This window comes from Pelophylax lessonae (genome assembly GCF_965119305.1).
Source record: "Pelophylax lessonae genome assembly, chromosome: 3".
NCBI lineage: Eukaryota > Metazoa > Chordata > Amphibia > Anura > Ranidae > Pelophylax > Pelophylax lessonae.
In genome coordinates this window covers 345,050,477-345,072,750 of record NC_138770.1, presented here as the reverse complement: position 1 = coordinate 345,072,750, position 22,274 = coordinate 345,050,477, and the positions used below count along the sequence as shown (strand labels likewise).

At 39.2% G+C, this 22,274-nt stretch overlaps 1 protein-coding gene across 1 annotated transcript in view; it reads left to right on the top strand.

Annotated features, from left to right (window-relative positions):
- B3GAT2 (beta-1,3-glucuronyltransferase 2) overlaps positions 1-22,274 on the top strand; it is a 246,643-nt gene that overhangs the window by 140,258 nt on the left and 84,111 nt on the right. Inside the window, exon 2 of the mRNA XM_082249788.1 lies at positions 11,125-11,269. Coding sequence (XP_082105914.1) covers positions 11,125-11,269 — 145 coding nt within the window. The remainder of the gene's footprint in view (positions 1-11,124; positions 11,270-22,274) is intronic.

The following is a 22,274-nucleotide window of genomic DNA, read 5'->3' as shown; positions in this document are numbered from 1 at the left end:
TGTTCAAGGCAAAGGAAAGCAACTGGAGGTTCCGACAGCGAGACACACTAGCAAGCATGTGGACAGCCAAGCAGGTTGAGTGAAGGGTAGAAGCAGCAAGCCGAGAGTGATCGGGTAGCGAGATACAGGATCAGATATGACACAAGTTCAGGTAGCGAGATACAGGAGCGTGTGACATCTAGTATGCTGCTTCACTGATGGCAGGATCGAACCAACCATGCGGTTGAACGAACGATGTGAGTGAGACCGCCGGCGGTTCACAATAGCCGCTCTGCGGCGCTCAGCAGTGACCTCATCGCTCTTAAAGGTATATGCGTACCACCTAAAGGGAAAGGTGGGACGCATTGAAAAGAAAGTAGTAAATAAGGGTACTAGAGGTACCAGAATCTTACACTCTGACAGGAGGAGAGACAGCCGTTCTCTACCTCCTGGGACTCTGCTTCCTGCCAAAGACCATGAGTCATGCTCTCCCTCAAACTTATACCCACTCCCAGAATCCCCTGCGGCAGAATCTGACTCTGGGGTAGTCACAAGCCTGAATGTATCCCTGATTGGGTTTCCTCCACTGCCCCATGAGAAGCCTCTCACAGAGCCAGCGGGGAGACTCTCCCTTCAGCAGACAAACCCGGAAACCATGACACCCCACCAAGAGAAATCATGGCCCTGCTGTCAAGCAGACAAAGCCCACCACACATCCACACAGCACCTACCTGGAGGGTGCTACAATATGTTATACGCGTTGTATATGTGTACAGCTAATTATTACTTTTATTTAGGTTTAAAAAACCGACCTCCAAAAAGGGTTAGAGGTTAGTATTTTATGGCTGGAGATTAGTGTTATATGGTTGGGGTTTTAGGTTTTATTTTTTTTGGAGAGAGTTATAGTTTATGCTAATATCATTTTAATTTCAAGTCTTTATGGCATTTTTCTGTGAAATAATATGCTTCAATTTTGATTTCTTGAGTAAAACCTGAAAGGTGTCCCCCTCTGAAACTGTGCCCTGCTAAACCACTTACATTGTGCGTATTCATTTTGTACAAATGTTGTTGTTTTTTTTTAATGAAGTAATACTCTAACTTTGAGTTCTTGATTAAAACTTGGTATCTCTCTCTCTTTCTCTCTTTCTCTGAAACTGCAGAGTACTAAAGCCACTTATGTCACTGTTTTCTTCCATCATTCAACACCAGCACCTCTTCACTATCCCATGGGTACTTTTACATTTTAACTCTAGTGGGACAGTCTGTAACCATTTGAGCAAGTAGTCAGTGTGACATCCCCTGGCCAATACAGACCCATTACTTCTGTATAAAAAAAATCAGGTGTGTAAGCAAAAACGACCTAAAACACCCTTTATCGTAAAGTAAAAATGGATCAGATATGGGTGCTGCTGTGTTTAAAGCTGTAATAAACCCTAAACCAAAAATGTTATATATTGCAGCTTACCAATCATTAGATGTGGTGACTTAATCAGTTTTCTTTTCTTTGGCTTTTATTCCCCTCTGTTTTCACCTGGTGACCTGGTCAGTCTGGAGAAATGAGCATAGATGGCACAGCAGAATTGCTACCCCGGGGGAGGGGGGTAGTGTTAAATATATGAGCAGATGTAGAACCACTAACAAACGGAAGCCAAATTCCAGCTCACACTTCATATTCAGTTACAGAAAACTTTTTTTTTTCCTTTTGGGACAAAGGTTTTTCATTTATAAATAAAATCTCGTAATTTAATCACCCCTGCCATTGTTAAGTAGTTTATTTCATTCATGTAAACTGATACATTCTGCTGGAGAGCTTGAGCTTATGAAAAACAACAGACTTTCTGGCTGGTTCACCAGATGAAAATAGAAGAAAGAATGCCTAAAAAAAAAGAAAAATAATGCAGCCATGACATCTAAGAATTGGTAAGCTGCATCATTTTTGCTGTTGGGTTTAATACTGCTTCAAGTCAAGCTAAATGTAACAGATAACAAATCATTTTTACTTCCAAAATATGTGATGCCTAAATATGGTATCACTGAAGCTGTCAGTAAGAGTCGTAATGTTCCAAAACACCACTTAAGCCCAAAGGCATTTCCTAAGTAATAGAAGAGAACTGTGTTTTTCCCATGTTTTCCTCAAAGCCACATAAAAAGGAGGGCCCTTTCCCAACTGTACAGTATTTGTCTGTTATACTTGTAAATGGATAAAATGTATTTTCACTATTTGCCCCCATAGACTTCAGTGGGGTTCACATTAAAGTTTGCAGTTTTCTTGCTTTGCTAGAGGTTTGATAGAGGGCCCATGAACCAAACCAAAGCTGATTTACATATCTCAAGTACTGAGCAAATTGAACTTGGAGTAAATCTCAATGGTGTACAAGGCAGGCGCACACTCACCCCAAAAGACTTCAATCTGTTATTAATGCAAAATGAGGTTCTACAAGTATGGAAACCATATATGTGTGGAAACTATACATGTTAATTGTTTTTCTCTTAATTTTTTAACTAATTCCCTCCTGGAACAGTTTTTCCCTTTTTCATACAAATGTTAAAATCTGCATTTTTGGCTGTAAAACTACATAAACCCCCAGAAAATTAAATATTTAACAATCGCTAGGCCCTGTAAATTAAAAGATGGCAATTACAATTTTTTGTCATACAACATTTGCTCAACTGTTTATCAAATTAAGAAACACTGGAATTAATTTTAGTGCATAAAAACACCATTTGATACCCAGTTTTTGTATGAAAAAGACAAGGCAGTTCCGAATAGACACCAAATACACTATATTCCCAAAAGTATTGGAACACCGGGCTTTACAATCACATGAACTTTAATGGCATCCCAGTCTTAGTCCATAGGGTTCAATATTGAGTTGGCCCATCCTTTGCAGCTATAACAGCTTCAACTCTCCTGGGAAAACTGTCTACAAGGTATAGGAGTGTGTCTATGGGAATATTTGACCATTCTTCCAGAAGCACATTTGTAAGGTTAGGCCCTGATGTTAGACTAGAAGGCCTGGCTCGCAGTCTCCACTCTAATTCCTCCCAAAGGTGTTCTATAGGATTGAGATCAGTACTCTGTGTGGGCCAGTCAAGTTCCTCCACCCCAATCTTGCTCATCCATGTCTTTATGGACCTTGCTTTGTTCACTGGTCAAAATCATTTGGTGAAGGGGGGGAGGGGTTATGGTGTGAGGTTATTTTTCAGTGGTTGGGCTTGGCCCTCTTGTTCCAGTGAAGGGAATTCTTAGGGTGTCTGCATACCAAAACATTTTGGACAAATTGATGCTCCCAAATTTTTGGGAACAATTTAGGGATGGCCCTTCCTGTTTCAACATGACTGCACACCAGTGCACAAAGCAAAGGCATGGATGAGCGAGTTTGGGGTGGAGGAACTTGACTGACCTGCACAGAGTCCTGACCTCAACCCAATAGAACACCTTTGGGATGAATTAAAGCTGAGACTGCTTCTGGAAGAATGGTTAAACATTCCCACATACACACTCCTAAACCTTGTGGACAGCCTTCCCAGAAGAGTTGAAGCTGCAAAGGGTGGGCCAACTCAATATTGAACCCTACGCACTAAGACTGGGATGCCATTAAAGTTCATGTGCATGTGAGGGCAGGCGTCCAAATACTTTGACAATATAGTGTATGTCAAACCTCCAAACTATGTGCACCAGCAAAATGCCAAAAAATGACAGTACCCACAATTATTAATAGGAGATGCTTCATGCATATTTAAAGCTCATCATTTTGAAGTTAACTAAAAATGAGGCAACTATAATTATTTCTTTCACTCCAGCATATGCACTGATACCCAATGTGCTGTGTAACTGTTTACATACTAGTGCATTGCCTGATCAATAACTGATTCAGAGGCATTTTGCCTCTGAAGCAGCTGGCTTGGGTCCAGCGAAACCAGTCAGGTTTAATTTCACATTCCATGCCCACCCTCTGTCCTGGGGCATTGGTGATCCCCATCTTTGTGATTTGGGACTTCAACATCCAAGCAAAAGTCTCTCTGAAATGGCATTCTGGTCTTATATCTCCATAGACGTCTGGAATGATAAGTATATCATGTATGCATGCTGCACCCTATGGAACATTCCATAGCAATCTGGTCTTTGTGACACACATGGACATTTAAGACATTAAGGATTCATTTTCAAGTTGGTGATGGAATATACTCACTTTGTGCAACCTGGAATATAATTGGTGTGCGAGGGAGGTGACATCCATGTTCACAAATATCTTTTGGCTGATTCAATATGGGCTGTGGCTATATGCCTATGAAGCTGATACAACTGTACACAATCAGTGAACATTGATCTTCCTCTGGACCACATCATTTCTTGATTCACAAGATAACTGAGGATTTGCTCATCATTTCACAGTGTATCTTGGATTTATCTTGGAACTTTATTTGTATTGCATGACAGATATGCTATCTTTGGCCGGGTGCTATGAACTGTTACTTACATGCATGAGAACCTATTTGTGACCAGAATTTAACATCATCTATAATTAGGATCACCAGCCCTTACTCCACACATTAGCAAAAGTATTGTGACTCCTGCCTTTACAGATGAATTAGAGCAGAGACTGCAACCAGGACTTCTCGTCCAATATCAGTGCCTGACCTCACAAATGCGCTTCTGGAAGAATGGTCAAACATTCCCATAGACACTCCTAAACCTTGTGGACAGCTTTCCCAGAAGAGCTGAAGCCAACTCAATATTGAACCCCACGGACTAAGACTGGGATGCCATTAAAGTGTCCCAATACTTTTGGTAATATAGTGTGTGTGTGTGGTGTGTGTGTGTGGTGTGTGTGTATATATATATATATATATATATATATATATATATATATATTATAGAATATATATTTTTGCACAATATAGGGGAAATATTTTTTGCTATGAGAGAGAGAGATGTATGTGTGATTTTAGGTGTGTTTGTTGTGTTTGTCACCAATATTAATATATGGATTTGTATATTCTAATTATTCTTGATAAACAAATAGTGACAGTTTAATATAGTCCAGTGAGGTGCCATATATATATAAATAAATAAATATATATATATATATATATATATATATATATATATATATATATATATATATATATATATATATATATATATATTGTTTTTACCTCTGGTGATTGAGTTAAATTAGGTTTTTAAACTCAGATTTTGCTTAATGGTCCTTACTGATGTACTTCCACTGATTTGAGGAATTTGCCATTAAGTATGAAAAATATATATTTTAGCAATGGGGAGAACCTGAAGTTTCAAATTTAGTATGTATCATTTAATGCATGACTTACACGTTGCTTTTTTTTTTTTTTGGTATTTTATTTATATCATTATATTTTACATTTCTTAACACCTTTTTACCTAACTCTATTGGTTTTTACAAAGGGGCTATCAAGTTGTGAGTACCGTAAAAGCCAGAAAATGACTGCAAAAAAGAAAAATGAAATGAGCGCACTGCTTCTACCATACAAAGAGCTAATAAGATAAACAGTGTCAATCAATATTTAGTTTTGTGCATGAGTCCTGTGAAATAAAAGAATAACACATAACATGTTTACTATAGTTTTTCTTGTTCAGTAAGGTGAGTTACTGGATTTTAAAAACACTGTATTTGCAGTAAGTTTCTGGACAGCACTATACAATTAAAATAATCAGATGTACTTTTAGACAAAATGATATAAATATGTGAAATACCACACAAAATAAGGCATAGCCTGCTTGATGATGTCATCACGCTGCACCCCGCAAGCCACTGCCAATCTCTGCAGAATGTCATAGAGAGGGTTTGATTCATCTTGCTGTGGGCCAAGTATATCACTATTTGTCTTACCTGAAGGATTTACAGTATTTTGCCTCATCTATTGTTTTATATTCCTGAGGTGGTTGCACATATTATATATAAACATAAAGCGCTGACAGACTTCCTATAATAAAAAGGGTCTGTACTCAAGGTGGGCATCATGAGTTACACCAGGTGGTTGAGGAATCACATGTAAAGTTGGATTGTATATTTTGAGCCACATTATGTTATGATTTTGAGTGTTATTTCCTATATGTGTATCATTTTGTATATAAGTATATTTGTTTATTTTATTTGATTGGGTGTAAATCAGTACATCACTATAGGTCCATTGATTCATTTTTAGCATTGTACTCTTATATACTTTATCGCTTACTTGAAAGTAAATCACTTTTATTAGCGCAAGCTGGCTGTTTACCATCTAGGTTTGTAGTTGCACATACAGTTTTTATATTTATTTAGTACTATACAATTAGTATTTCCTAGGTTGTTGCAAGATAAATGTACTACCAAAGTAGAAGTGCTGCTGGTCTATTAGTTAGGTTTTATTTGTGTTTGTCTATTCTGCAGTTTATGTGATTATTATACCCTAAATGTCTTTTCCCTTTTACTGTACTCTCTTTCTTTTATAGTAAACGCCACTGAAATACTGTATTTTATACCATATACAAAGATAAAAAAGGAATATGTGTGTCTATTGACAAACTAAAATAGAAGTACAGCTAAAAACAAAATGTGCTGTGACGCTTAGCTGGAAGTGCAGCTGCACTTATCATTTTTCCTTAGTCCCCCTATTAAAGCTGGACATACATGGGTTGTTTTTTTTTCTTCAGCAAGAGGGCTAAACGAAAAAAAAAAAAAATAACTTTCTGCTGTCAGAATACACCGATCAATGGCTGCAGCTGCTGAATACATTTTTTTCCCCCAACATTCCTGTTCGATAAAAGTCCACATAGCAATCGATGTCTATTGAACAGGGACACCCACACATTGATCAAACTTTTGATCCATCTATGGCCAGCTTAAAATATATCTAAAGGCAGAGTGGGGAGGGGTTACAACCTCTGTCTGGTTTTTATTGATGTCTGTGCCCTCATTATTGAGATTCACCCTCTCTATTTGTCCTGTTTACCAATACCACTGAAAATAAAAGAAAATCCCATATTTTGGGTTTTCACCAAAACAGTAATATAGGGGAAATATTCCAATGGGGACCCCAAGGGATTCCCTTAATTTTCAGGGATTTCCCATCACTTCCTGTTTTGGCCATGGAACAGGAAGTGACGGTAAATCTCCCTAATGGGACACAGGTGGCAAAAAAAAAAAAAAACGGGGAAAAACTGAGGGTTGTTACCATTCCTTTCTCTATCATAAAAGGGGGGAAAAAAAGTCATATTGTCCCTCATGTAGGCTATGTGAGCTTGTAATATAGTGGGATGTTTTGAGGGAGTGACTATCGACATTAACACTGCTAATTAATGAGCCTGTAACTTGTTAGTCAACATCTGGCTAAAGCCATACTAATCTGAATTAGTAGAACCTACTGTAATGTTTAAACCCTCCCAAGGTTGGCTGCAGTGTCTGGGAGGGGTAGCGTGTGCAATGCAGATGAAGGAGTATTTGCCTGACTCAAGGGAAGTAATCGTTTTTTTCTGTGCCTTAAGCCTGGTACACACTAATAGTTATTTTTTTTTTCATTCAACCCAGCGAAATAAAAACTGACAGCTCTGGTCGGAGCTGCTGTACTAACATTCCAGCATTAGTACAGTTATCTCCCCTGCTGAGCTGTTGTGTTCTGGCAGGGGGATTACCCCCCTGCCAGAACACTCAGAATAGCGCCATTGGCTGAGAGCACTGATTGGCTGCTGGTTTTCCAGCATGCTCATCCGACAGAAGCCGGATGACATACACACGGGTCAAATGTGGGTCGGTTTTTTTTTTAATCGGCCGATGTCTCCCGATATTCAGCCCTTGCGTACTAGGAGACAGACAGACAGACAGACAGACAGACAGACAGACAGACAGACAGACAGACAGACAGATAGATAGATAGATAGATAGATAGATAGATAGATAGATAGATAGATAGATAGATAGATAGATAGATAGATAGATAGATAGATAATCACAATTATGTTGGAAAAAATAAACTTGCATCTTGTTTTGTAATGAGTTCATTTTACCAGTTTCCATCAGCAATGCTGCTCTAGTTCTCACATAATACAAGATGTGTAAAATCTTACAGCATAACCCAATTGTCTGATATATGTTTTATTGTGTACTGTATAGTATTTACTTGTACCTATATTGATTTCTTTTTATTGATCTGTTAGTCATATTCTTCTCTGAGGCCAAATACATAAAAGTATGTTCAATGGAGGCCATCAGTCTCAATTGTTCCTGGAAATCAGTAAAAGAGGAATAAGCACCCCAAGACGTTTTTTGTACTGTAAAGCTTTTACAAAGAGGGAGAGCACATCACATATCCCTCTGCTTTCATGCAAGCTTTCACATTCACAGCTGAGAGCTTTTTTTCTATACATTAAAAAGAACATTCATGGATTCTTGGTATTGTTAAAATTAGGAGAAAGAAGCAGTGGACAGCTAATGTACAAGATCACGCCTACTATCAATTGAATATTGACTACATACAGACTACAAGTTACATATATAAATGTACAATGCAGTTGAAAGGCAAATATTTAATACATTCTAACTGTGCTTAACAGGGGGAGCAAAAATAATCCATAGCACTTTTTTACAATAGGCTACTGAAAGTGAGGTCTCATAGGAGAAAATATATTAGATTCTATATCATAAATGGCAATTGTAAATATGCCCATATAATACTTATGCCTTTATGAACAATGTGTTCCATGACATTAATATTCATTGGTCTATGTAGAATTGGCATGTTTACTTGGCAGATGCAGTGGGTGCAGCCCCTCTAATACACATGAAGCTGCATGGGCCCCAATCTTCCATAGCTTTATGGAAGAGAATTTCTGGCTTTCGCGTAAACAGTAATGACCTTGCAGCATTATGATGTCAGCTCTATTTTTCATTTTCATCTGATTTAATACTAATGTCTGGCAGCCCTCTTTCATGGGAATAATTTATTAGAAAAATATTTTATTTCACCCATGAACTAACACATGTAAAATCTGCTACAAATGGTCTGATCAGGCTTATGAACTGTTGATCACATCAACATCTAACACTATAGATCCTCTTTTCACTCTGTTTACAAAGGCAGCATGACATTGCTACAGGCAGTGGTGCAATTAATGCATATACTGACAGCCCCTTATTACCCAATTACTCTTAGACAAAGTTCCTTAGCCAGGATTAGGACACCCAGTTATCTAAATTTATTTAATGTTTAACTTTTAAACTACATTTATGGATAACGTTTTCTACTTCTAAATGTTTTCATTTTTTTTCCATTTGACAGAGGAGTTTGCATATAAGAAAAGGGAAACGTTTGGCAAAAAAAAGTGCAAGTATTGAAAATACTGCTGCAATTGAACTTAAAATAGAGGATTATATGGACAAAAATATAGTGTTTTTTTCTCAGTGCCGTTTAGCCCAGGCAAGCTAGCTGAGAACATCTATATTTTCTGGAAATGTTATGGGAAATCAGATGTAAACTTTTGTCCAAAGGAAGGAGGTATTATTTGTGACGGTGGCGGGTATCAGATCCCTGACCTTCTCACTAACTCGTGACCAAGGACCAGGCAATCTCACACCCTGCCGTCACTTGAGTAACAATGCCACTCTCAGCTGCACCTGGCACATAGATTTCCCAGCTTGCGGGACCACAATCTAGATGCCAGCAGGCTGAGAGCGATTGTTACCGGGCTTATTAAGCAATTAACCCTTTCACTGCCACCACTGCTACGTTATGATGAGCCCAGCGGACGCTCGTAATTTTAGAAATACCAATTATGACTTTAGAATAATCATCTGTAACATGCACTGTCACCACAGACAGGAATGTTCAGAGGATTTATTCTATACAGTAGCACTCTTCAAGAGACAGGTTCGTTGTTAGTTTGCATTAAGAGCTTAGGGACAAGTATAACACTTTTCAAAATAAAATTTAATAATAAAAAGGTTAAAATTGGTGCAAATAAAATATTTACAGAAAAAAGTGTTTCAAAGAAATAGCGACATAATTCAGCAATTTAGAAAAATAAGGTGGAATTTAGAAAGAAGAATACTTGCATTCAATGTCCTTGGGTTATCAATGTTCAGAAGCTGAGCCAGTGTGATCGGTTCTCAAACTTGATATATGTTACCTCTTGATGTTACAGTGAGAACTCTCTAACCCCATCTGCCTCTCTCTTTTTCTCTGAGACCGCAGGGGGTGTTAACAGAGGTCCCTGACCAATAAACACAGTGGCCATGGGCGGCCCTAAAGTTTACGACAATACCAAGGAACCTCCCGTATAGGCAGATTTATAACATAATTCATATCTCGAAATATGTAATGGTTACATTCTTTAAACTGCTATTTTATCATTCAGCATGTGATTTGGCTTCAAAAGATACTAAACGTGAATATATTATCACACAGGGAATATCTTATTGCTATCTTCTATTCTATATGTGATAGGGTGATCATGCATGGTCTCAATTCGATCAGTATTTTATTTTGCATTTAACTATAACTATATACTTTCTAGAGACATATCTTGTTTGTGTTTAAAGTTACGAATTTGTGTGTAAATGTGTTAAATTAACAGAGCTCTTGAATGGCTCTGTTTTACGACCCATTATCCTCCTTTGCTTGGTTATGGCTTTACGACCTGGCCTGTGTATCAGAACAGATATCCGTCCAGACATCTGTTCAGATAACGGCTTGTTTGAAGTCGAAACTCCCTGCATTCCAGGAATTAATTGAGGTAGGGGAGGGGGGCTGTGTGAGTGAGGATATTTTGTAAGCTGTCATGGAAGAGCTCTGAACAAAATGGTTGCCGTGACAAAATGGTTGCTTGCGACAGCTTTTAGGATATCCAGTGCAGGATATCATTACATTATTGCCTATGCAATTTATAAGCTGACATAGGCAGTAAGATCAGTAAGAATCTCTGTCTTGATACCCAGACAACTTTGGTGGCATCTAGTAGTAAACAATTAAAACAGCCTAAAACGCAGGCAGATAAAACTGTCTATCTATGCTATACATTCTTGACTTTGTAAGTAATGCACAAAATGTACAAAAATATGTTTTTCTAACCAATCTAATCTTTTTGTAACATGAATGTATAACTATGCTGTTTTTTCCTTTATTAAACAGATGCGCACAACTCAGAAGGTTTCAGTGTGGCCAGTTGGCCTTGTTGGAGGAAGACGTTATGAACGGCCAGTTGTACAAAATGGGAAGGTTGTGGGCTGGTACACTGGATGGAGAGCAGACAGACCATTTGCCATTGACATGGCTGGTAAGGAGCGAACAGAACACTTTAAACAGCATTATTGAAAAAGTATTAAAGAAGAACTGCATGTTGCCCATAGCAACAATGTTTTTACTTTCATACTTCCAGCTGCAATGTAATTTAGAAGTATATTAGAGGCTATGCATAATGACTTTTCCAGGAGATTTCAATTACAAACTGAATCACTTAAAATTAGTAATGGGAGTTTGCCCTAAGTAGATTTGTTTAAACAATATAAATGTATGATTCTTCATAATTTATATTTTAATGTCCAAATCAATTTGGGACACATAGCTATGTCTTTACTATTCAAAGTTCTATAGTGTATTCTGTTTGAATTTGTGGAGAATAGAAAAATATGGAATACTATCATATTGAAGTAAATGGGGGCTCCAAACTTTAGCTCTGTAGCTTTGTGCTTTTAGCTAAGCTTCATATTTGTGAAAGCATTACTTCATTCAAGCAGCTAAACAACGACTGAAATATGTCAAGAAGGAACTAGGATTTGTAATTATGTGCAGACAGTTTTATTACCCAATCACACCTTCCTTCCCAGCCTGAGCCTTGCTTTTACAAGGATTACAGGATAGAGATCAAGTATGCTTTTTAACATTTTTAATATTTTTTTACTATATATATGAAAACTTTATTTTACAATAAACCATTCCATAAATAAAAAAGGATCTCCAGAGGGTTATATAAGAATGCAACAAAGCAACATCTGCATGCCTTGTGCTCACTTTATGTGACTGAAAGCAATGTTCCAGCCTCCCCCTCCAAAAATTAAAAGTCAGCAGCTACACATACTGTAGCTGCTGACTTTTAATAATAGGACACTTACCTGTCCTGGAGTCCAGCGATGTTGGCACCGCAGCCGATGTTTCCATCAGCTGTCGGGTCCAGCCGCCTTCATTGCTGGTAAGGGAACCCGGCAGTGAAGCCTTGCGGCTTAACGGGCTGGTCCCTACTGTGCATGCTCAAAGTGGATCTTTCCCCCGCATTAGGATTGGCTCAGTGGCGGGGGAAGGAGGAGGGAGCCAATCTTCCGAGGGACAGTGCCACGGCGCCATCTCCCGGAAGTGGGGAAGGGTACCTGTCAAAAACAGGTACCCGTTTCCCCCTACCCCCTGAAAGGTGCCAAATGTGGCACCTGAGGGGGGGAGGAAGCAAATGAGCGGACGTTCCACTTTTGGAGGGAACTCCGCTTGAAGCTTCAGTAGAGCTGTATGAACAGAGATGAGTCACAGCAAGTCACTGCTTTGACTCTTTCAAAATATCAACTGGAGTTACTGAGCCCTGTAAGCAGAGTGATTTTGGCATAATAGATTTTGCAGCGAAATTACTGATTTCGTAATGGGAGGAATTTCACCATAACAAACTCTGACTTTTGTTACTACTACTACGATCTACCCTTTTTCTTTTGAAGGTTTGACTTTTTTTGGGGTGTATTTAAGATAGCTTAAATGTCTTTTTACTTAAGGTCCTTTGTATCTGGACAGTTTTCATTTTTGTGTCCCTGAATCTTATTTTTGTACTGTTCCTTTTATTTTTTAAATTTTACTGTCTTTCTTTTTTGTGAAAAAAAATGTAAATTAATGAGGCTGCTGAGGGACAAATTTTTGCACAACAACTAGTCAATGATAGTGCCATCCTTAAACATCCAGGAGGTGCCCTGGCAGAGACCTGCAGTATGACTGAGCAGGCGTGGGGCATTCTCAAGCATGCACACAGATGCAGCTGGGTTCTGGTATCTGAGACCTTGCTGAGACACATAGCATCTGTGTGCATGTGTGGGAACCCCCTGCAGATTTCTGCTAGAGCCTAATCCTGTACATGGCAGAGACCAGTGGCATGTTTGTGCACATGCAAAATCTTGAGGTGTTTCTGCCTTTTAGGATATGATGAGGCTTCGGAACATCGTCAAGTAATTTTCACCTAGACCAGGAATCAGGAATGCACTGCAGCACAAAAAAAATACACCATTCTGTTAAAAAAATACATACATTTTCAATTATTTAAGAGAAAGTAGGAAGAAAGCAGAAGAAAATGGCTGTCATATTGGGTGAAGGTATGCTTCAATTTTACTTTCCACATATTGCATTTTGATAAATAAAGTATTCTGTATTGCCAAAATGGTGAGAATTCGCCAAAATTTTCTGATTTTATTGAAAACATTGGGAAATGAAAACTCTCAATTTTACTAATTCCAAGCGGTAAGACGATAGAGGAAAATGTAAAAATATGCCCAATATGCCACCTGCTGGCTGGATAGAAGACTAACGTGACAGTGATAGGAGCTGGGGCAAACGATAGCGCTGCCAGAATTACACTGTCAAAATGATAATTACTGTTCAATGATATGACTATAGTATGCACTTGCTAAGAACTGCCACTTGAAATACAATCACTGTAACTAAGGATAAGTCTTAGTAGTAATATTCTACACACTCATTAATGTTATCCCTGTATATAACATATATGTGTTGTTGAAAGGGAAAATGTTTTTAAAACATTAAATGGATTCACTGAAATGTTCTATGCATTCAAGACTAATGATACTGACATACATGGAATGTAGGAAACCTTTATTATGCTATTACTGTCATATTTATGTGAGAATCATTGTGTGTATGATGTGTGGGCGCTCCAGTACCTAATGTACAGCATTAATATACAGTATACAGCATGCTTATTTTCATGATAAGAATGAATACTACAAAGAATGGAGTTTTACATTACTCCCATCAACCACATGTTTGCTATGTAGTGAATAAGTTGGAGAAAAATAAAGTGAGCCCTTTCCTATCTTGGCAACATCCAGTGGAAAGCAAAATGCAGATCATGATATTTTTAGGTGCCATTAATCTCTGATATAGAAGTGAGAACATTTGACCTGTTGTATAAATCAGGCTCAGTCTGACAACAGGCTCAGGTGGGTTTTAATAAATAGTAATATTAGGTCCGACATAACAGCAGGAAATTGGCTATATGCCTCTGGATTATCATTAAAAAAGTGAACAATGCCCCACAGCATCTCCTTGTTGGCAAGCCTTAAAAATATCACATACAAATGTAGCACTATTTCCAGCACAGGTGCTGGCTGTGGGTCCCCCTGGGTCACCGGGGGCAACAAAAGTACCTTTGAACATGTTTCTCCAAGTGTGAGCACTGAGACAAAGACCAGTCTAGTGTCTTTGGTTTTTTTTTGGTTTATTTAGGAACTTGGATGGGAGAAGGGATGAGTGGGATATTCCTGCAACTGAACTATACACAACTTGACGGGGACTCTGAATAAATGCTGCTTAACGCTGATTAGCAATGGCTTGATGCTTGGTTAACGCTGGTCGGATGCCGGTTAACGCTGACTTGATGCTGTAACTTCCCTTTTTACTGCGGAAGTCCCTTTTTAGCTCCCTGAGGTACTCTCACCTGAGGTAGGTACTTGTACACCTTTGCTGCACTGCTGAACGCTTCAGGGCCCACACTGGCGCCCCCTTTCACTTCCCTATCTCCAGGGCTTTGAACACTTGGAACCCCCTTTTACTGCCAATACTACTGGTTAGCTGGCTTCTGGATCCCCTTGACCTTCTGGAGTGGTCCCCTTTCCTAGGCAGACCCCTGGGCTGATCTTGAGTACTCACAATACTGTTTTTCCTTAAGACTTCTGCCCAGCAGTTCCAGTCAGTCAGCAACACTCTGGATCCCTCTCTGCAGCACAGCTTAACCTCTGCTCCCTGTAGGCCGACTGCCTGAACCACCTTCCTTCTCTGACAGGAGGAGAGACAGCTGTCACCTCCTCCTGGGACTGATGCTCCACTCTGTCACAAGCTCCCCACAGATTTATATCCAATCCCAGGGTGCATTGCAGTAAACCCCCCCACTGAGACAGTCATAAACCCTGGTGTGCTATTGGCTAGGTTTCCTCCACTGATCAACACGATCCCTCATTGAACACAGTGGAGAGACTCCCCAGACTCAATAGACACACCTGGAAACATAGGACAGCTAGCTAACCATTCAGGCCCCCCTGATAAGCAGACAGGCCCACATATGCATTTTCCTAGCACCTACCTAGGAGGGTCCTACACAAATACCTCAAACAATATGACAAACAGGTAAGTACTGAAGCTTTTTCTAGCTGGTAAATATGCAATGATGGTGCCTCCACTAATGTTCTAAGAGCGATGGAAGCATGAATTCTTGAATCAGGATAACAACTGGCCCCTGTTGGACCTTGAGCATGTCAGCTATGAATACTACTGCTGTACTACCTCTGTTGGTGTAAAACAATATGGCAGTAATATATCACTAAATTAGATTAGCATGTGTCCAGCAAAAGGGGTCATATAGATACATGGTAGTAAGTGAGAGGTATTTTGCTCTGAGGTATGCAAAAATAAATAAAAAATTGTGATCCTCAGGAACTCTAGTCAAGGGATAGAGGGAGGGAATGTAAAGTATTGGGACGGTACGGAGCTCAATGTTGGATATGATCGGTAAATGGAATATATATGGGGGGCAATAGGAGCAGTGAAGTGTGGTACGGTACAATAAAGGAGGATGGATTAGGAAAATGGGAAACTGAGTACGGGAGTAGAAAGAAAATGAAGAGAAAGAGAAGAGACACAAGAAGAGCGGAGGGGGGTATTTTTCTCAAAAGTCACTCAAAGGTTATTTAAGCTCCTCAAAATAAATGGTCTGCTTTTAACAGTACCTCTCGATCATTCGCTTTGCAGTAGAAAAGTTGTGTAGATGGAATTTGTATAAGTATAATTCGCCATATTTAAACTTAATAGGGCTTCCATAGGGTTCTCTAGAATGGGTCTTTTAGGGAGAGTATAGATTAATTGGTAGGTATTTGACCAAAAGCCTCAGAAGCACTTGAGGAGGGGGGGGGGGGTAGCCAGTGATGACATGGGAGAGTCTAGAAGAGGCTAAAAATCATCTCATTGGTATTTTGTATTTGTTTTTGATGCACAAATGATATATTGAGCTTTTTTTGTGATGTTTAGCTAAATATCCTGCCATTCCTCTTAGGAGATAGTCATTTCCAGTTGTCTTTCCGAGTTAGTGGTATGTTTGTGTGGAAAGGAAAGGCTAGAAGGTAATTTGAAAATTGAGATAATACCTGAGGCATGGGGTTCCTTAAAACAAATTCTTCCAAATGGTGAAAGGATTTTCAATATTCTTATATAATGATGACATGTTTTATTTTCACGTATTGGAAATGTTCTGTCGCAGCGATGGTGTGTGAATCTTTAAGTGATTCCATACAGGGCCGGTGCTAGACTATTTTACGCCCTAGAATCTTGAAGTGATTCACAAGACCTAAGGGTCCTAGATAGGGGTGAATAGGGGGGGGGGGTTCCCAAAAAGGTAAAAGAAAAGGGGTAGGTTAGAGGATTTTATTTACCAACAGGACCTTTCCAGTGCCTTTATGCTATATTTTTGCAAATTAAAAAAAAGCCACAGCATTGCAAAAATTAGTGGTGCTTTATTACAGAAAAAAGGGTCAGCAACTGTAATAGCCACAATGTGGTCCACTCTCTTTTTGCCCTTTTAACAAATAAGGCCACAATGGATACTCTGAAGCCAACAAACAGAGAAGAAAAGCGTGAATGGGTGACCAACAGAGTAAGTATCAGAGACGTGATTCCTGTTTGGTCCATTTGCCATATGCTTGACAGGCTTGGTATAAACCAAGGCTTGTAGAACAGCTACCATAAAATATGACAGCATACTTTTATTAATACATTTCTCCCCTGTCCCTGTAATGCTGCTAAAACTCCACAATTAAAATGTCATTCTCCACATTATTGGCAGTTCAAACATAAATAAAAGAAAAATGAAAGCTTGAGGAGTGCGTTCCAGATGCGCTCCAAACTGGTGTGAGGTGGTCCTGGGATTCCTTCAAGCGTCCTTGGCTCTTTTCACCCAAACTGCTGTATCTTCTATCTTCAGTGGATACTGCAGGAGGGGATGTTGAGGAGTTGACTATTAGATATTGATGAGCTTTACATTACCTCATACTCTGTGAGTTTTTTTTTTACAGTTGGTCATTAAAGTTGTTCGCTGCACTTAGATGGCGCTTCCTTTTTTTCTTTTTTTTTCTGACACATACAGAGTTGGCTTACTCTGAGGATGGCTGCTACTGGTACTTAATACATTTTATGGAGTTGTTTTGGACTATAATTATCCTTGTACGATTCCATAAGGTGCATGGACTTTTTGGCCCTTTTTGCGCCAATATTACTAAATCATCTGTTGGCAGTTCAAACACCCTGTGGGACCTACTCGCCCTGCACACGTGGGTACCTTTCTCGTGTACGCGCTCATCAATGCCTGAGACCAGGCAGGGCCTCATGTGAAAGTCAACATTATGGCACTACTCTGGCTTAGAGATGAGCTGTACACTGTGCGCAGTAGTTAAATGTACAGAGTCCCTCTGTAAAACGTGCTGTCCCATGTTATTACACACCTTCCTCAATGTAGGTTCAATTTAGGAGGGACACTGATGAGCCCATGACATCTCTACCAGTCTAGCGAACATCTACCACCTCACTTCCAGTGACAGAATGTGGTCCTGCCATGTACTACAACAGACTTCATGCCTGCACTCCGTTAACTCCTTCCACTCTCCCGTACCATATGGCTAGGTATATGGGGTCTCTATACTGTGGGTTAGGCCCCTGTTAACTCTTGGGAATTGACCGCTACGGAAGAGGCCAGAGCACTGCCCCCCCCTCGCTACCAGAGGACCTTTTACCTACACCGGTACCACGCTTTATGACTGCCTGCTTACACGCTCCTACCAAATTTGGTTACCCTTGGCAACTACTCCCCTGTTCAGTTTCTTCATCTGAGTTAACCCTTCATAGTGGCCTTGCTTTCATAACCCTACCCTTCCCTAACCTGGGCAAACTAATCCGGCTTGCATCACAGAACATTCACTTTGTGGGCACCTACCTAAAATCCTCCCTAATCCTACAAGACACTGCTCAGTACCTGGGCAACCAATTGCTATTGTTAGTTTATAAAGAAAAATGATTCCTGCCAAACATTAGTTACCATAAAATATACATGATTAAGTGAAAACACTGTCTAGGTTACTATCCAAATTACGTGATTGTGAAAAGCGTCAAACAAATCACTCATGGAATCTGAGGTAGTTTTCCCCTTCAAGAGCAAATTAGGGAACATTTGTTATTTCAAGCCAAAAATAACCTTATGAAGGTCCATAGATTTTTTTTTTATGAATTTGGTTATAAGTGTAGCAAATCTCTGGCTAAAGCCAATACGTACCCAACGCAACTTGCCATACATCCCAATCAATGCTTACCTCGGAGCCGCAAACCACTTCCGCGGTATCTACACAGGGGCATTATTAAATAGATACAGTAGTTGGAGAGCCCAAACCATCTTGATCAAATTAATTCTACCGATGACTGAAAGGGGGAGCTTACACCAGGCGGCACATTTTTCCCGGAATTTACATAGGAGGGGGATGAGATTCAATTTAATGAAATCCTCTAGATCCGTTGAGATCTGAATACCCAGTTATTTAAATGGAATGGTGGAAATTTCTAGAATCGTGGAGGCGCAGGTCGGCAAGGCGCCGGGCAAGGGATCTAGGGGCAGTAGAACCGGTTTATCCCAATTTATGGAGAACCCCGATAGGGCTTCAAAACTATTAATCATTGCCATAACTGTCCGCAATGAGTCCTGAGTGTCCCCCCAGATATAATAGAGTGTCATCGGCGTATAGCAATATTTTATCCAAACGTAGACCTCTCTCAAAGCCAACAATCGCGGGTGATGCCCTTATGCTAGCCGCCAATGGTTCCAGAGCCAGGGCAAAAAGTAAGTGAGAAAAGGGGCAGCCCTGTCTAGTCCCTCTATGTAGCGCAAAAGCCTCTGACAGCTCCCCGTTAATGCGGACACGAGCAGTGGGATGGGCATAAAGCACTCTAATCCAATTAATAAAGGAGCTGCCAATTCTGAAATGTTCCAAAACCCCCCACAGATACAGCCACTCAACACTGTCGAGGGCCTTGGCGGTGTCCAACGAGAAAATTGCCCTGTTCCCAGTATTATGTACAGGTAGCTGTAAATTTAAATATAAGCGTCTAAGGTTTTGTGCCGTGGATCTAGAAGGAATAAACCCTGATTGGTCCCTTTGTACCAATTTGTGGACAACCTTTGCTAACCTGGATGCCAGTATTTTGGCAAGAAGTTTGACATCAGCTGTAAGTAATGAGATAGGCCTGTAAGAATCGGGGAGAAGAGCATCCTTGCCCAGTTTCAGCAACACTACTATTATAGCTTCATTCATAGACTGCGACAAGGACCCTGTCTGGAGTGCATGATTATACATACACCTTAAGCAATACGGGTAATAGCTGTTCTGCATATCGCCATAAACCTCAGATGAAAGATTTGTACTTTAACCGCTATAGGAAAAGTAAATTAGCCACTACCATCACCCAACTTTCCTGCTTAAAGTGTATGTAAACCCTAAAAATGTATTTATTTCAATTGGTCTCTTTTGGTCTGTTTCACATACAACTGAATGTGTTTTGTTATATCAGTTTGATAAAGATATCCTGTTCATTTTGCTGAAAGTCTTATGAGCTTATAATTTCTTGTTTTCTTTGCCTGTGCTAATTGTAATCAACTAAATTGTTCTCTGAGCACTGCAGAGCCACACCCCGCTATGTTACAAACAATAGGAGAGGGGCAAGGTTCTGTGGTCCTTAGTTTCTGTTGTCCTTATCAAAAGGGAGATGGAGTATTGTCATCCAAGGACTGGAAGTGTGTGAATGGTATTAAAATCAGGCAGGCAGGAAGCCAATGGTAGCTCTGAAGGAGTGTACAGATTCAAAGCTGAGATAAACTGTCGGGGGGAAGACTATAACCTGTATCCCTTTTTGTTGGTAAGGGCTAAAAGATGGATTGAGGGCAAGAAGGGGAGAGACAAATTCAGGGCAATTCTAGAAAGCAATCTTTTTTTATTATGCAACAGACATGAGACTAGGCGGCAGTTTTACCTTCAGCAGGAGGAGGACTCTAAACTCAAAGATAAAGCTAGTTAAAAATCAAGAAACAAAATGTCTGAGAATGGCGCAGTCAAAGTCCAACCTTTGCCCAACTGAGAACTGAGAACCTGTATCACGACTTGTAAGTTGCTATTCACTAACAGTTCCTGGGCATCCTGACAGAGCTAGAACAATCCACCAAGAAAAAAGGTAAACAAAACTATAGGACCCAGATAGTGTAGGTACGAAGTTTAAAAGGCTGACACGTGTAATCAAAGGAAAAAAAAAGGTTCTACCAAGTATTTATTCATGTGGGGCCAAAATGTATGCAACCAACAAAGGTCTGCATTTTTGCATATTTTTAGTGTGACATTTACAATATTTTGCACTTTTTAAAGAGTTAATTTTGCTGTGTAAAGCAAATGGTTAAATAGATTTTAAATCCAGGCTGTAATACCTCAAAAAAAGTGAAAATGTACAAGATGAATGCTTATGTAAAGCAGTGCACAAACCAATATGCTGTCACTGAATGTCCCAGTTCAGTTTGAGATGATTGATTTGTAACTGTCATTCAGTGACATTTTAATTGTACACTCAGGCTGAAATAATAAAGTCTTTTATTGATGAAAATACGTTGAAAACGTTATTGTATAAAGCTTGTAATAGTTTCTCCATTATTTCTTAATATTGTCCTATAAACTTCACAGAAATGCTTAGTTTATAGTCTATTAGTCAGATATTTCAGCACTGAATTTATTGCACATTCTAAAGACTGTCCGGGTTGTGACAATATTACATACTGTTTACAGTATGGTAGACCTGTATCTCTGCCAGGCTCTCTGGATTGCCTGCTTCATTATAATTATTGTGGATCAAGTGCCTCTCTGCAGTTCAATTAATTCTGTAGTGCCTTATAAGTGTTGTATCATTTAAACAACCCAGAATTTGTTGCACATTATAAATATAAAACATATATTAAAATACTTACAGCAATATTGACCCTTGGATATGAGAGTGTTGGTTCTTACAGCTTAGATATTGATTCCATAACACTCCAACTGACACGCATAAATAAAATAAATGTTACATGACAGCGCCATAGAGTGCATATAGTTGTACATGTTGGATAACATTCTTTAAAAAAAAAACAATGGTGCGATAAAAATAAGGATCCCTTCCCCTCTGTGCTCTGTAGAAATCCATCACTGCAAAAGATGTATTACTGGGCCATCAGAAGATAGGAACATATATTAATACATGTGTTCACTGTTCAACATGTGAACAATGGTTAAAATAAATTACCATGCAATCACCTCAGTTTAACCAAATAATCAACCTGTGGGTAGCTGGCAACATTAATATGTGTCCCCACACCTAAAGCTAAAACACATCTATAGAAATTTAAAGAAAAAAATGTAGCACTACCAAAAAAAGTGTGAAAATAAATATAGACAAAAAATATAATGGGGTGTAAATACTATAATATAACCAGGTAGTACAGAGATGCTCATACATTCATGATATAAACACAATGAATAGGGAAAGTACAATCCCCTTAAGTGCACTTGATACCATATACTGTAAGTGTCAAAAGAGTTTTAAAAAAATACAACAGTCCAAGTAAAAATTCAAAAATGCATGTCTTTTCTTTTGAACTTCCTGCATATATATATATATATATATATATATATATATATATATATATATATATATATATTATAGCTGTCCAAAACCATGCATTCTTTCTTTTAAATGCAAGTAAATATTAAGTGACTTTCTCAAGGGTAAAGGTTGAGGTTCCCAATTGCCAACAATGTAAACTGGGTCAGCACGATATTGGAAACTAGCCGGCTGCCACCATTTTTTTGGTTTCCCCAATTGGCATCAATGTAAATTAAGCAAGCGCCATATTGGAGACCGGCCGGCCGGCCACCACCATTTTGTTGACGATCAGGACTAAATCAAATCTAACAGTT